General features: G+C 43.8%; 1 protein-coding gene across 4 annotated transcripts in view; it reads left to right on the plus strand.

Moving 5' to 3' along the window:
• TULP4 (tubby like protein 4) overlaps window positions 1-13069 on the plus strand; it is a 142665-nt gene extending 129596 nt beyond the window's left edge. For all 4 annotated transcript variants that reach the window (XM_040698456.2, XM_040698455.2, XM_025148879.3 and 1 more), the window contains 2 exons: window positions 923-3498; window positions 5226-13069. In XM_040698456.2, coding sequence (XP_040554390.1) covers window positions 923-3498; window positions 5226-5342 — 2693 coding nt within the window. In that variant the 3' untranslated portion in view covers window positions 5343-13069. The remainder of the gene's footprint in view (window positions 1-922; window positions 3499-5225) is intronic.
• The last annotated feature ends 895 nt before the right edge of the window (window positions 13070-13964 follow it).

A 13964-nucleotide genomic window follows, 5' to 3' on the forward strand; every position in this document is an offset into this window, starting at 1 on the left:
CTCCCTCCAGCACGTCACAGTAGCACCTCACTGGCTCTAGAGAGTGTCAGGTTGGGTCAGTGAGGGCTGTTTTGTGCCTCACCACTACATAGCAGCAGCCCTAGAGAAAGCCTGGGAGCCACATCCAGTAGCTTTAGGATTAGAGGCAAAGAAGAGGTGCCAGCAGCCGGGGAGCTATGAGTAGATTTTCTTTTGTATTGTTTGATTGTTGATGTCTTTATCATCAAAACAACTTGCCTGAAAACTAACATGAATCTCGATTCAAAAAACTTTGTTTTGATTTAAGTAGAGGTCATTACAACTGGATGACGAGTGAGTGCTAGCTCAGACCCGTCAGGTAAACTCACTGCTCTGGGAAAGTCCATGACAATCATAGTGGGGCCTAAAAATGAGTGCTGAACTTTACTTCTGAAACACCACTGCCACGAAGTTAACTTAAAATTGATCTCCAGATGTTAGAAATGCCTGTTGTGCTATGGGAATCAGTGTGGATAGTCCGGTTTACTTGCTCAGACTAATGTCTGACCCACTGATTTCAGGGTCTGATAGCAGCCCTTCCAAATGCAGTTGAGCTCTTAAGTAAGTACATAAAGATAAGCAGGCAGTTAAAAAAGTCAAGGGTAAAACAAAATGGCAAAGTACAGAAGACATGCAGTGTTTTGCTTTTTTTTCTCACTAACTTTAAAAACAAATTCCCCCCAGTTTCTGAATTTCATGTTAACTCTGCCATGAACTTTCTCAGTGGCACATTTTTTAGCTGCCCAAATGTCTTCCTCAAAGTACTGAATAAAAGCAAAGAATGCATGAAATGCCACTTCTGGAGATTTTTCTGGTTTGACACTTGGAGGAGAGCAAGCAGAGGCAAGTGGCCTTGCCACATGCAAGAAGGCTAGCGACTGACAGGCTGTGTTGTTTTTTGCAGTGCCTGGAGCTCCAGGTGCCCCTGCCAGCAGCCCGCCCTGCACCGTCAACATCCCCATCGCCCCCATCCATAGCTCAGCCCAGGCCATGTCACCCACACAGAGCATCGGCCTGGTCCAGTCGCTGCTGGCCAACCAGAACGTGCAGCTGGATGTGCTGGCCAACCCTCCGGCTGAGACAGGGGGTGAGGGGCCAGGACCCTTTCCAGGGGCACCGAGCCGATTCCCTGGCCCTGGGGCAGTGGCACCAACTGGGGGAGACGTGGCCCGCACTGTCCCTTTACCTCCCACTATTGCCCCACCACCCCCTGCCATCGCCCTTGCTGACCTCCGGGACCACGGTGACCGTGAACACGAGCCCCCGCTCAAGGCCAAGCCCCCGCGTCCAGGACCGGGACCGCAGCTGGTGGAGAGTGATGCTGTCATCTTTGGGGCCGCTCAGGAGCTGCAGCTGAACAAGATGAACCCCCCGCCACCCTACCCTGGCACTGTTCCCACGGCCGCCCCCCCGCCACCCCCGCCTGTCCCCCCACCTCCGCCCCTCGACCTCTGCCTGAAAAAGGGGGAGTTCTCCCTTTACCCTGCCGGGCACTACCAGCCGCCCCTGGGGTACGAGCGGATAACAACATTCGACAGCAGCGGGAACGTAGAGGAGGTGTGCCGACCTCGTACCCGCATGCTCTGTGGCCAGGGCACCTACACCCTGCCAGGGCCTGGCAGCTCTGCCACTTTACGCATCACCGCTGCTGAGAAGAAGATGCAGCAACCCTGCACCAGTGCCACCCTGAACCGGCTGACGGTTCCCCGTTACTCCATCCCCACTGGGGACCCACCACCCTACCCCGACATTGCCAGCCAGCTGTCACAGGGCAGGAGCATTGCCCAGAGGCTGGACAGCAGTATCATCCATGCTACTTTGCGGAGGAATAGTAGGGAGGCAGCGCTGAAAATGGCCCAGTTGGTGGACAGTCAGAGAGCCACCTTGCAGCTTCCCCCAAAAGCCAAGAGCAGCGTTGTGACGGCACAGTACCAGCAGAGAGTACCCACCGCTTTGTACACCTGCAGCCAGTGCAGCAGTAGCGGTGGCAGCAGCACCACGAGTGCTGGTGGTGTGGGCAACATCACTAATGCCAACTCTGGCAGCAGCACCTCCAGCATGGGTGGCATGAGACCTGATCTGAGCACGGGGAGTGGCTCCCAGCACAGCTCTGTCATCGCTCACTCTGTCAGTACATCGCCTTTGGCCTCCCAGTCCTCCTACAACTTGCTGAGCCCACCTGACAATTCCCGTGACCGGGCAGATTACATAAACTCTGCCTTTACGGAGGATGAAGCCCTTTCTCAGCACTGTCCAGTGGAAAAATCGATACGGCACGTACCTGTGGCCTTGACAGAAGCTGCCATCAGTGTAAAACGGCCACCGCCGTACCAGTGGGACCCTATGGTGAGCGAAGAGATATGGGTTCCTCAGGAAAGGACATCTCAGAGCTCTATACCCAACCCTTTAAAACCAGCTCCTCTCATCATCGGTCAGACTCAGCATCTGGATATGTCTCGAATGCCATTTGTCTCCCCTAAGTCCCCAACCAGTCCCACTGCCACTTTCCAGACAAGTTACGGGGTCGGAGTACCGTACCCAGGAAGCTACAGCGCCCCTCCCCTTCAGGGAATGCAGCCCCCGTGCTCCCCCAAAGAAGCTCTGGCCCCAACGCAGTTTGCACAGCAGGAGCCCACAGTAGTGCTTCAACCAGGTTATCCACCCAACCTCTCCTATTGCCCTTTGCCACCCATGTATCCGGGAAGTAGCGCCTGCTCTAGTTTACAGCTGCCACCGATAGCCTTGCACCCATGGAGCTCCTACAGCGCATGCCCACCGGTGCAGAATCCCCAGGGCACTCTGCCTCCAAAGCCGCTCCTCGTGGTGGAGAAGCCGGTTATGTCTCCCCCACCAACCGAGCTTCAGGGCCATGTGGGTACAGAGGTGATGGTGGAGACGGCGGACACCTTCCAGGAGGTGCTCTCCTTGACAGAAAGCCCTGTTCCTCAAAGGACAGACAAATTCGGCAAGAAGAGCCGGAAGCGGCTGGATAGTCGCGCTGAGGAAGGAAACGTGCAGGCTATCACCGAGGGCAAGGTCAAAAAGGACTCGAGGACACTGACTGACTTCAATTCGCTAATATCCAGCCCGAGGCTGGGCAGAGAGAAGAAGAAAGTCAAGAGCCAGAAAGACCAGCTCAAGTCCAAGAAGCTGAATAAGACAAATGAATTTCAGGATAGTTCAGAGAGTGAGCCGGAGCTTTTTATCAGTGGGGATGAACTGATGAACCAGAGTCAGGGCAGCAAAAAGGGTTGGAAAACCAAAAGGAATTTGAGGACAGCCAGTGAGCTGGATGAGTTCAAGTGCCGTAAGGCCAGCGAGAAGGAGGACGGGAGGCTGGGGAGCCAGGGCTTTGTGTACGTGATGGCCAACAAGCAGCCGCTGTGGAACGAGGCAACGCAAGTCTACCAGCTGGACTTTGGAGGGCGAGTGACCCAGGAGTCGGCAAAAAACTTCCAGATTGAGCTGGAAGGACGGCAGGTAGGACGGCAGTGGCAAATGCTGCACCTGGGTGGGGGGGTGGGGGCCAGCATCCAGCCTGCCTCTGTACAGCTGAGTGCCTCCAGCTCGTGTTGGCTGCTCTTTGGAGAAAAACACTGCTACACACAGAAAGTAATCAATAAAAACCAACAATCAAAAGTCTAGACTGAGAAGTAAGGGTAAAGTGCAGTTGTAATGTAAATGTACCAGATATATTCTGTATTATTGTAGCGAGACATAGGAACAAAGGCTTCCTCTAATCTTACTAGCTTTTACTTCCGAAGGGAAGTAGTGTTTGTAATAAATTGCAGGGAGAAAGATGCAACAGATTTCCCTGACCATAGTTACAGTTGAAGTCAGTGAGTGAGGATGATAGCTCATTTAATGAATGCTGCTCAGTTCCTGTGGCAGTTACAGTGGTTAGCCAGGCACATGCTCTGTTCAGCAGAGCTGAGGGGGGTTCAGTTAGGTACCCTCAAGATCAAAATTTCCCCTCCTGAGTTACCAGGCCTCCGGAGCTCATTCTTAATCCTAAGGGTACAAATGGAGGTTCTGACCCTCTCCCAGAAAGAGGCTCAGTGGCCCACTTTCAAGCAGCCTATGAGTAGGAGAGTTTGGGGAAGCTAGAAAATCCAAGTATTTTGTTTTACAGTCTCCCCCTTTGGCCTAAGTGGGATGTTACTACACCAAGACCAGGCCATTAAATAAATCATCAGGACACTGGACTGGGACACAGGAGTTACAGATTTAATTCCAGGTTCAGCCATACCATCTCTGAATGTCACTTTTGATTTATTAAAGACATCAAAGCTCTCAAGTCTCTCTGATTTAGCTTGGGAGATCAGTGTCTTAAATATCCAACGTACGTGACCAGTGATAGTCTCCTGGTTTTGTCCTGCAGCAAAACAACAGCTTGATAAGAAAGCAACAGCCATGGGTACATACCCATGAACCCCCATGCAAAATCACCCTGACCATAGGCTTTGCTGGTGATAGAACAGAGCTCAACTCACTCGCTTCCATTCCAGCCCAAGAAACTTCACTGTACAAAAAAATATGATCGGGGCTTCTGATTAAGCCTATGAAAACTCAATATGAATAGGCCAAACTTCACGTACTCCCTGCAGAAGAACAACCTGACTACCCTAGCTTTACATCTCAAACAGTTCTCACTGCCCCTTTGCTAATTCATTCTCAATCTAATTATATGCTAGGAAAGTTTATACAAGGAAAATAGAACTGCTAAGGAAATACAGTGTGCCAAGTGTGAGGTGCTGTAGACAGAAGATTGGTTATTGCCTTGCCCTGAAGTTCCTTCCTTTGAAAACAAAATCTGTTTTCCTGATGGGGCAATGATGGAATCTCTCCAATGGAGAGAACATTATTTTCCTGCATGAAGAAGGATACTGGCGTGACCCACATCTGTTGAGGTCATTGGTAACAGTGTACTTACACCAATGCTTTATAGTGTTCAGCATGTTTTAATGCTCAGTTTGTAGAAATAGTAGGCAAATACTCTGTGTAGTCCACTATTACAGCGCAGTTAGTCTTCTTCGGCCTCACACTCCATGCTGTGAATACCCTGCTCATATTAGTTCAGAGTGATTAACAGAAGTGTACTTACAAAGGAGCGAAAATATCTAACTCTTGTTCTTCTCTGTTTTCTGTGATTCACTTTTTTTGACCTTGTTCTCTTTTTCCTTCCCCGCTCTTCCCCTGCTTCCCAGGTGATGCAGTTCGGAAGGATTGATGGCAATGCTTACATTTTGGACTTTCAGTATCCATTTTCTGCAGTGCAGGCCTTTGCTGTTGCTCTGGCTAATGTGACTCAACGCCTCAAATGAACAAGCAGAAACCTGGAGAGAGGAAAATGTTATCAAAACCTTCTCACAGAGTCCAAACTGGAAAATGTCGGGGCAGCCCACGTTAGGTGCGCCGAGGTGCCTGGGAGCGAAGAAGGCCGTAAAACTGGAAAAGTCTCTTAGTGCCCAACTGAAGGGCATTAACTCTAATCAGTCATGGGGTGGAGGGTGGGGGGCTTAATTCTCTTTTGTTTGTTTGTTTGTTTGTTTGTTTTCAGGTGTTTTCTTTTTTTAAAGCATTGTGCTGGGTTTCAGAAAGAGCAAAGGGTTGAGAGCCATTCAGTGTTATGTGGAGAAGTGTGGCTTTTGGCTTGTTGTGATGGTTCTGCTGTGTTTGCTACAATAGCTGATGTAAGCTCGTAGAGGGATTAAAAAAGACTGCTCTTTTTGATAGACTGCCTTATATCATGCTGTTCTTTTTAAAACAGGGAACATAACTTTTTTTCTGGTCCAGTTTGTACTACTACTACTACATCAATGATAGCAGCAAAAAAAGAAAAAAAAAAAAAAAGAAAAGAAAAAAGAAGCTATAATACTTGAAGACACGTGTTTCTTCTCTGATCTCTGATAATAACTGAGTACCACAAGTTCCAGGGAGGCTTCTGTAGGTCAATAATTAATTTATACATAACGATGTGTTACTCAGAAGAGAAACAAAACTGTTACCAATGGGTGGTTTTAAAACTCAGTGTATCAAATAAGTTGATGTCTGCTTGTTTTGTGTGCTGTTACTGGGGATAAACATCTTTCGTTGGGTGACAGAAAAGAGGGAAGAAAATAATTATGAGCATTCCTTCTTTGCTCATGTTGATCAGCAGTATTCTTCAGTTTGGCCAGCAGCTGGGAGAGGTACAGTTGTGACCAGATGTACCTCCAAGGCCATGCCTATACATTCTCCTCATTTAAATGTGTTTACACTTTATAAACAGAGTCATTCAAGTGAATGAGAAGGCCCAATGTATTCGTCTTCTTAGTAATCAATAGGAATCAAGTTCCACAACATTGTATCTGTGCTAAAATTAGGAAGGAGACAGAAGTATAGCAAGTCATTACAGGAAGCAATTTCATCAGGAAACCAATTTCGTTACAGGGAACAACATTGTGGCTGGCCAGAGGACAAATAAGTTAAAAGTGGAAGGAAAAATTGGACAGAATTACTCCTTTTATCACCATTACTACTTGAGTAGTTCTTGTGACTGTAGTTTGTGAATATGCTGCTCCAGGTAAGAGTGGCAAGCCAAAGTTTAAATGGAGCGTTACAGGGAATGGCTTATTGACAGGAGGACAGCTTGTTCTGGCTAAAGTTTTGTTTCTGGTGGACATGCAGACCTGCTGACCATTTAGAAGGGTTGCTTGCACAGAAGGTTTTCTGTGTTGTCCATCTTTGTGTATGTATTTCTTCACTTTCTCTCTTTCCTCCTTGCCTGCATTTTGCTATAGAATACGTTCTGGTATGGAAACAGTTTCCACAGTAATACATAAAAACTGTAATTATTCCTGTAATTGTTTGGACATTAGATTACTAAACATAACTGCAGATTTCCTTCAGAAATTATTCTTTTGATGTGAAAGGCACGCTGAGGAAGATGTTAGTTGAGATGTTAATGGCTGCTTTGTCTTTCATCCAGTTTAACTCTTTACTTGAAAAGCTGTATAACATGAGATAAACAGATGTGATTTTATCTCTCTTTTTGAAAATTCAAGTGGTAAGGCAGTTCTCTTTTGTATTTAATTCATTCTAGAGGAACATACCACGTAAGAGAGGACCCTGCTGTAGCAGAGCTTACCAGAATGCAGTGAGCTAGAAACTTCTGCTCTGCTGACACTTGTAAAGCAATACAGCACAGAGGGAATAATAAACATCAGTCAGAGAGGAGTTTGGGAGCTGCTAAGAGAGACTATGAGGCAGATCATCCACAGGTAAAGTATCGCAGGGTGAGTCTAGGAAGAACCCTTTGCAAAGTGGTTTCCTTGGAAAGAACAGTTAGAGGTAGGAAGGAAGGAAGGAAGGGCAATAGATGGCACCATGCCTGTATGATCCCAGAGTTCAGCAGCTTCTGCTTACATGTCAGGCACAACGTTCCCCTTGGCATTTAACAGACTTCATTTGCTTCAATTAATTTTGTTGAATTTCTCTATGTTATCTGGGCCTATTTGTATTTCTTCTCATGTGCATTACTTATTCGGCTGCTTGCATGCCCGTATGTGTAATGTGTGTGGGATGAAGGAACTGGAATGGTTTGGTCCTGTTCCCTTTAAAATCTGTGGAAGTTTTTCCCTTTGATTTTTATAAAGGAAGCACGATTGAGCCATTTGTCCACGTCGAGTTACACTCTGTGCAAACAGTCAATTGAATTCTCAGGTCTGCTGCTTTCAATGTGTGAGGAGGAAAGTTGGCAGATTAGTGTCCTTTCCTACCCAAAAGTCTGTGCTTACCAGTCCTACCCAAATTAGAATACAGCGGACATATGCTGAACACCATAGATAAGAAACATATAATGACATGCTCACTGTCTGGGAGAAGGGCGACTCATTCACATTAGAAATCTTCAGCTGAAAGGAACATTGCCTGTAGTTTTAAGTCGAAATTGTTACCACATGCAAAGAGCATCAGTGTGTTGGTTTTTTTTTTTTCTGAACATCTGGTCTAATTAGAAGAACTTCTGTGTGCAGCTTCTTTAACACTCCATGGAACAGTATTCCTCTTCACTTGATTCATAAGCAATTTTTTCAAACTATAAGTAGTTTTCTACTAACGCATAACCACAAATCGCAAACAGATATAACAGGTAACAGCATTAGTAACTTGGTTCCGTTGGCCAAGCCTGTGATTGCATCGTTCTGGTGGCTTCTGCCCAAACAAAGCACAAGGAATAACCATCATAAATCAGGAAAGTATACGCAATTTCCAGCCTTCCTGTTTATTTGTCAGATGTTCTAAGTTACTCTTCTGTCTTTTTGAAAATACTTTGACAGAGTCTCTAAAGGGAATTAAAACTGAGGTTTTTAATGGTTCAGAGAATGAGAGATAGAAGCTACTCTCAAATAAGTTGAGTTGTAATGAAAGAAGTGGAAGTGGTGTAAATTCTGAGAGTGAAACTGGACCCTAAGTTGTACAGAGAACAAGTAAAAGCAACAGTTCTTTTGTTTTTCATTGAGATATGACATAAGACACAAATTCAAAAGCCCCCCACAAAATAATCACTTAAATCCCGAAGATCGCTGTTGCGTTCAGCCAAAAGATAGGTTTTACACTTTACATTTAATTTGTAAGATCCAACTTTTCTGTAGATAACTACATTCTTCTAGGAAGAATGTAGCAATGTATTCAAAAGTATGTTCTTCTTTTATACACACAGTGATTTCCAGAATATGTTCTTCCAAAGCTTTTTTTTTCTTTCACTTGTGCAATAGTTGTGACAGTCTGGGGGCTTTGTGGGTTTTTTCTTGGTTATTTGTTTTATTTTGCTGTTTTTCTTTATTTCTTTATTTTCTTTTATCTTTTTTTGTTTGTTTGTTTTTGTTTTTTAGGGAGCTCTGAGTGATTTTTTAAAGATAATTTAATGCAGATTTCTTGTTAACATCCAAAAGGCAAACTATTTATCTTGTGTAATGTAATAAGTGATTAAGGGATTATTTTATTTCTATGTATCAGTGAGTTATACACACTTTATTATTTATATTTAAAGAGCATATTTGTAAGTAATTGTATGTTTTGCTGCAAGAAGTTCAAAGTGTATATAGGAAGACTTGGTTTTGTGGACTCGTATGCAAAATTTCATCTTTCAGGCAGGCAGAAATATTTTGGTATATCTAAAAGCAGTGAGTTTGCTTTGAAGGTCTGTGTAGACTACAAAGAATGTAGATGACTTCCTTGGGACCTGCAGAAATCTGTCCTCCACTGTATGTTTCCCTCCTTTGTTTTGAACTACATATTTCAATTGGGAGTGCTTTTAAAAACTACAAAGCCTTCCCTCCTGTTTAGTACAGTGCTTTTTCTCTAGATATAAGATAGGCTGGCTTGTGTGATAAAAGAGGGTATAAAAATATAGTCTCAGTTTGTAAGTTCATTGTATAGCCTGGTAGTGGCATACTTCAGTGCTGTGCACTAGCAAGCCAGCTTGGTATGAGCTAGATGAGGCACGAGAAAGAGTACAGCAGTAAACGTGCTTTTCTCTACTCAGGCTAATGCACTCCTTCAGCAGGGCTCAGCTGGTTCCAGCACAGCCGTAATGCTTCTGATACCTGAGCTGGTGCTGCATGGAGCTGGTTGAGCTGAGTCCTGACCTCTGTCTGTGGCACCTTCTCTTCTTCGAGGTGCTCCTCCACTGAGACACGGTGGAGACGGCATTCCTTCTCTCTTCTTTCCAGGTTAGCTCCAAGAGCAGCATGCAGCTGCCAGAGAGTTTGCCTGCAGCAGCTTTAAGCAGAGAAAGCCCCGATGTCCGCTGGTGGTTGTGTGGAATCTGCTCCCCTTAAGGTGCAAAGACGTGCAATAGAGAACCTGATTCATTTAGAAAATACAGCTGATACCCTCAAAATAAAGCTCCTAACAGAGTCTGTAAATTGGCACTTAAATTCTTTTATGATATGCACCATGCACGGAGTGATCAGTTTTATCTTGAAGAAGTGAAAATGTTGCATTTCTGCTATGCAAGTATGGGAGAGAGAGATGAAAGAGTTACAAAAAGGATTTTCATCATAATAGTTTTGCACTGAGTTCCAGAGGCAGCAGAAAGAGGTGCCATGGGCTGCTTGATCTTGGTTGTATGACAGTCAATCTGCACGTAGGTTCATCTCAGTTAGATAAATCTTCCATGTTGCAGCCACAGAAAAAATAGTTGTACATTTCTCTCTCTAGTTTTGTCCCATTGTTTTTATGAAGATACACAAAGCCTTGAGCCTGGACAGTCTGACTTTCCCTCACATGTCTTTGTTTGGTTTTTTTTTGGTCTAAGAAATTCCAGACAAATGTGGGAGCTTGCCTGGTTGTTGCCTCAGACAATTTCTGTGCATTTGCAGCCTGATGTGTGTTACCTTATGTTATCTTGGTGCCCTTTTACCTGTCAGCAACACTTTAAATCCACGTGCAAAAACTGATTTGAGTGAAAGAGAAGGCAGGGTACATTTTTACTGGCTTTTAGGAATGTGTTTGCCAGAGCAACAGTTTGGAAATCACACATTTCTGCAGATCCCAAATGACTCCAGGGCAGTAAATCTGACCTGAGGGTTAGCAACAGATGAGCCGTTTGCATGGCATGCTGACAAAGGGCCAGCTTCTTGCCTCACCAGGTTAAACCAACGTACCTAAGAGTGGAATCGCAACCAAAATGCACTTCGCCATCGCTGCGTGATTATAAGGTAAGAATGACAGACTTGACCTGTATATCCATTTAAAACAACTGTACAGCATTAACGAACAGCTATACTGACAGTTCTGTGTAAACTCCCCCGAAGCACTCTGGAAGTAAAATGGCAGCCACAAAGCAGTCATACAAGAATTTTGCCTTATTGTTCTCATTTCTAGGACTCCAACGCAGGAGAGCAAGCTGTTTATGTGATTTAGAGGTTGGTGTAATGGTTTCCCCAGTATACAAGGGCAAATAATATAGTGCTGACAAAAATGGAATAATTCTGGTAGAGGAATTTTTCCATTTTTAAGTCCCTTCACCTTCACAGCAAGCACAATCCCCCACCAGCAGATACTGGCATAGAGCTCTATTACCCTCAGGAGTATTCTGCAGGTAGGGACCACAGTCCTATTTGCAAGGTTAGAAGTTACGTGCATCATTCTCGAAGGAATAAGGTTCATTACTGCTTGTGAAGGTTGGCTATGCAAATGATTATTTCATATTTACTCAATTCTTCAAAAAAAATCCTGCAGAGATGTTTTAAGATTAAAAGATGCAGTTTTGCACGTTGCCTGGTACTTCTGGAGATGTATGAGGAGAACATTTCTTTGGGCAGTTGGATTGTTGCTGCATGTAGGAAATGAGGATTTTAACAGAAAAAAACAATTAACCAAATAAGAGGATGAAAAAGGATTCAGTGAAGCAGTTCTTGATACAAAAATTAAAAACTTCACCCTTCAACTTTTGATTTTGCAAATGAATTTATAATGAGAAGTTTGTTCTTCAGGGCAAACTGATTGTTATGAAGCTCTGTGCAAGTGCGTAGGTTTGCTGATCTGGAGCTGACTGCAGGATCAAAACAACATGATTTTGTGAGATTGGAAAATAAATAAATGAAAATCTGAATACTTACTTATACAAAGATTTCAATAAAGAAATTAAATGGTATGATGCCTTCCAGTGCCTGGAGGGGGCCTACAGAAAAGCTGGGGAGGGACTTCTTATAAGGGCATGTAGCAACGGGACGAGGGAAAATGGCTTTAAAATGGAAGAGGGTAGACTTAGGCTGGATATTAGGAAGAAATTCTTTACTGTGAGGGTTGTGAGACACTGGAACAGGTTGCCTAGAGAGGTAGTGGATGCCCCCTCCCTGCAAGCATTCAAGGCTGGGCTGGATGGGGCTCTGAGCAATCTGGTCTAGAGGGAGGTGTCCCTGCCTACAGCAGGGGGTTGGAACTAGATGATCTTAAAGGTCCCTTCCAAGCCAAACCATTCTGTGATTCTATGATGTTCAAGTGTGCCAGGTCATTCTGAATCTTTGCCCCCCCATTTAAATAACTACAGATTTCAAAATACTGTCTGATTCAGCAATTCTGAATCCTGACAAATGTCATCTACTTGCAGAGTAGTTTTCTTACTGTCCAAATAAATGGTTGGTTCTGGTAATATGAATTAAGATTAAAGTAACAATAAAAGAGAAACATACCAGTGTGCAGACACCTGAGTTTCAAGTATTTAATCAGGATAGAGCTCAGCTTGTAATTCCTGCCTGTTCTGTTTCAAACTATTTGTTCAAAACTACCATAATTTTCCCTTCATTTCTTTTGTTTGCTTTATACATGTTCTGCCTTTGATTTCCCTTCACTTCACTGCTTCTGCATTTGTTTCTTCATTTTCTGTGTTGTGCATTTGGGGAAGGGTTTGTCTGTTCAAGATCTCGTTGTTTGTTGTAGATAAAGTATATGGTGTTGTGGAATAGCATGGAGATGCATTTGATTGAAAAGGCACGTAGTGTTTCCTGAAAAAGTAAGGGAGTTGCATTTGTTTATAAAATGCGTTATTTTGGTACCATAACTTTGAACATGATTCTGGATTTTATTTTTTTTATTTAATTTAATGAGCATATACAGTCATGCAGGTGCACGCGTTCTTAAGCTAGCAAGCCCAGCATGTTTTTCTTAATGCTTTTGGAAATTGGTACACAGTTTGTGTACTTTTACATGTTTTACATGGGTTTTTTTTTGTTGTTGTTTTTGGTTTTTTTTTTAGTAAATTTTGGGGGAATCTCATGTTTTCTCTTTTTTTTTTCTTTCCTCCTCAGTGTACCATGGTATACCTGGTTTCCACTGTACTTAAAAACATACCTTGATCTGCCTCTCCTTTTATGTATCTTGTGTAATAGATTTTGCAGGAGGTGCCTAGAAAGCATTGTTGGTTTCCCTATAAAAATGTGGTTTGTCCAAATTCTTTACTGTCTACATGATTGGCAGATTGACTCATTGCCCTATTTTTCCTTGATGATTTGGAGTTGTAAGAGTTGTCCAGCTGTTGCTTAATAAAATTTTGCAGACTAGAAAATTCCTGACTTGTTTTTGTTGCATTTTCATCATGTCGAGCACCTTAAATACTTTAAAAGCAGTTGACAAACTTCCTCTGGAATTACCTGAATAATCAATAGCCAGAAGCCCCTATGCCTTCCGATTTCAATAGCTGTTTTCACGTTCCACTGAACCCAATCCATGTACCAGGCCATAGGACTGTGTCAGTCATATGGGAGGATGGATGGCAAAATTGTCGTGATAATAATTTTCCCATCTGCCTGAACATCAGCCAGTTTGCGTGCCATTTCTCCTCTGCTTGCTTTCCTTTCTAAGGAGGTCATCTTTGGGATTTGTGGTAGTTCTCGTGTTGTCATTGATACACTGGAAACTTTAACATTACCACAAGGGATTCTTCTGTCATCTTTAGTAAAAGAATAAAATGCTGTGATGGCTAGTTGTTCCTTCATGTTTTTAATAAACATTCAGGGACTGAAGAAATCATAATAATAAACAGTAGTAAAGTATCTTACTTGGCATAATGTACATCCTAACTGTGGTATAAATGAGAGAATCTTGATGTGGATTCTCATAGCAAGTTCTCATAATGGGCCCTCATTCCCTGTGGAGTGTTGCAGGAGTCTCTGGTGGATCCTGACGTCTTTACCATATTCATGGGTGGCCTTGAAAAGAGTTTGAATACTGAGCTATAGAGTTTACTGATGATATGAAGTGACTCTCAGTAGTGAAGGCAGTGACCAGTCATGAAGGATCTCAGGTCTTTATCACAGTTGGCAACAGAATGGCAGATGAAACTCAGCATGGATAAATGCAGAGTGATCCACGTGGGGGATAATAAGCAAGCCTATATTCACACGTGCAGTAACTGTCTCTGAAATGACCTCTGGCACTCAGGAAAGACTAAGGATACTACA

This window comes from Gallus gallus, chromosome 3 (assembly GCF_016699485.2).
Source record: "Gallus gallus isolate bGalGal1 chromosome 3, bGalGal1.mat.broiler.GRCg7b, whole genome shotgun sequence".
Lineage (NCBI taxonomy): Eukaryota > Metazoa > Chordata > Aves > Galliformes > Phasianidae > Gallus > Gallus gallus.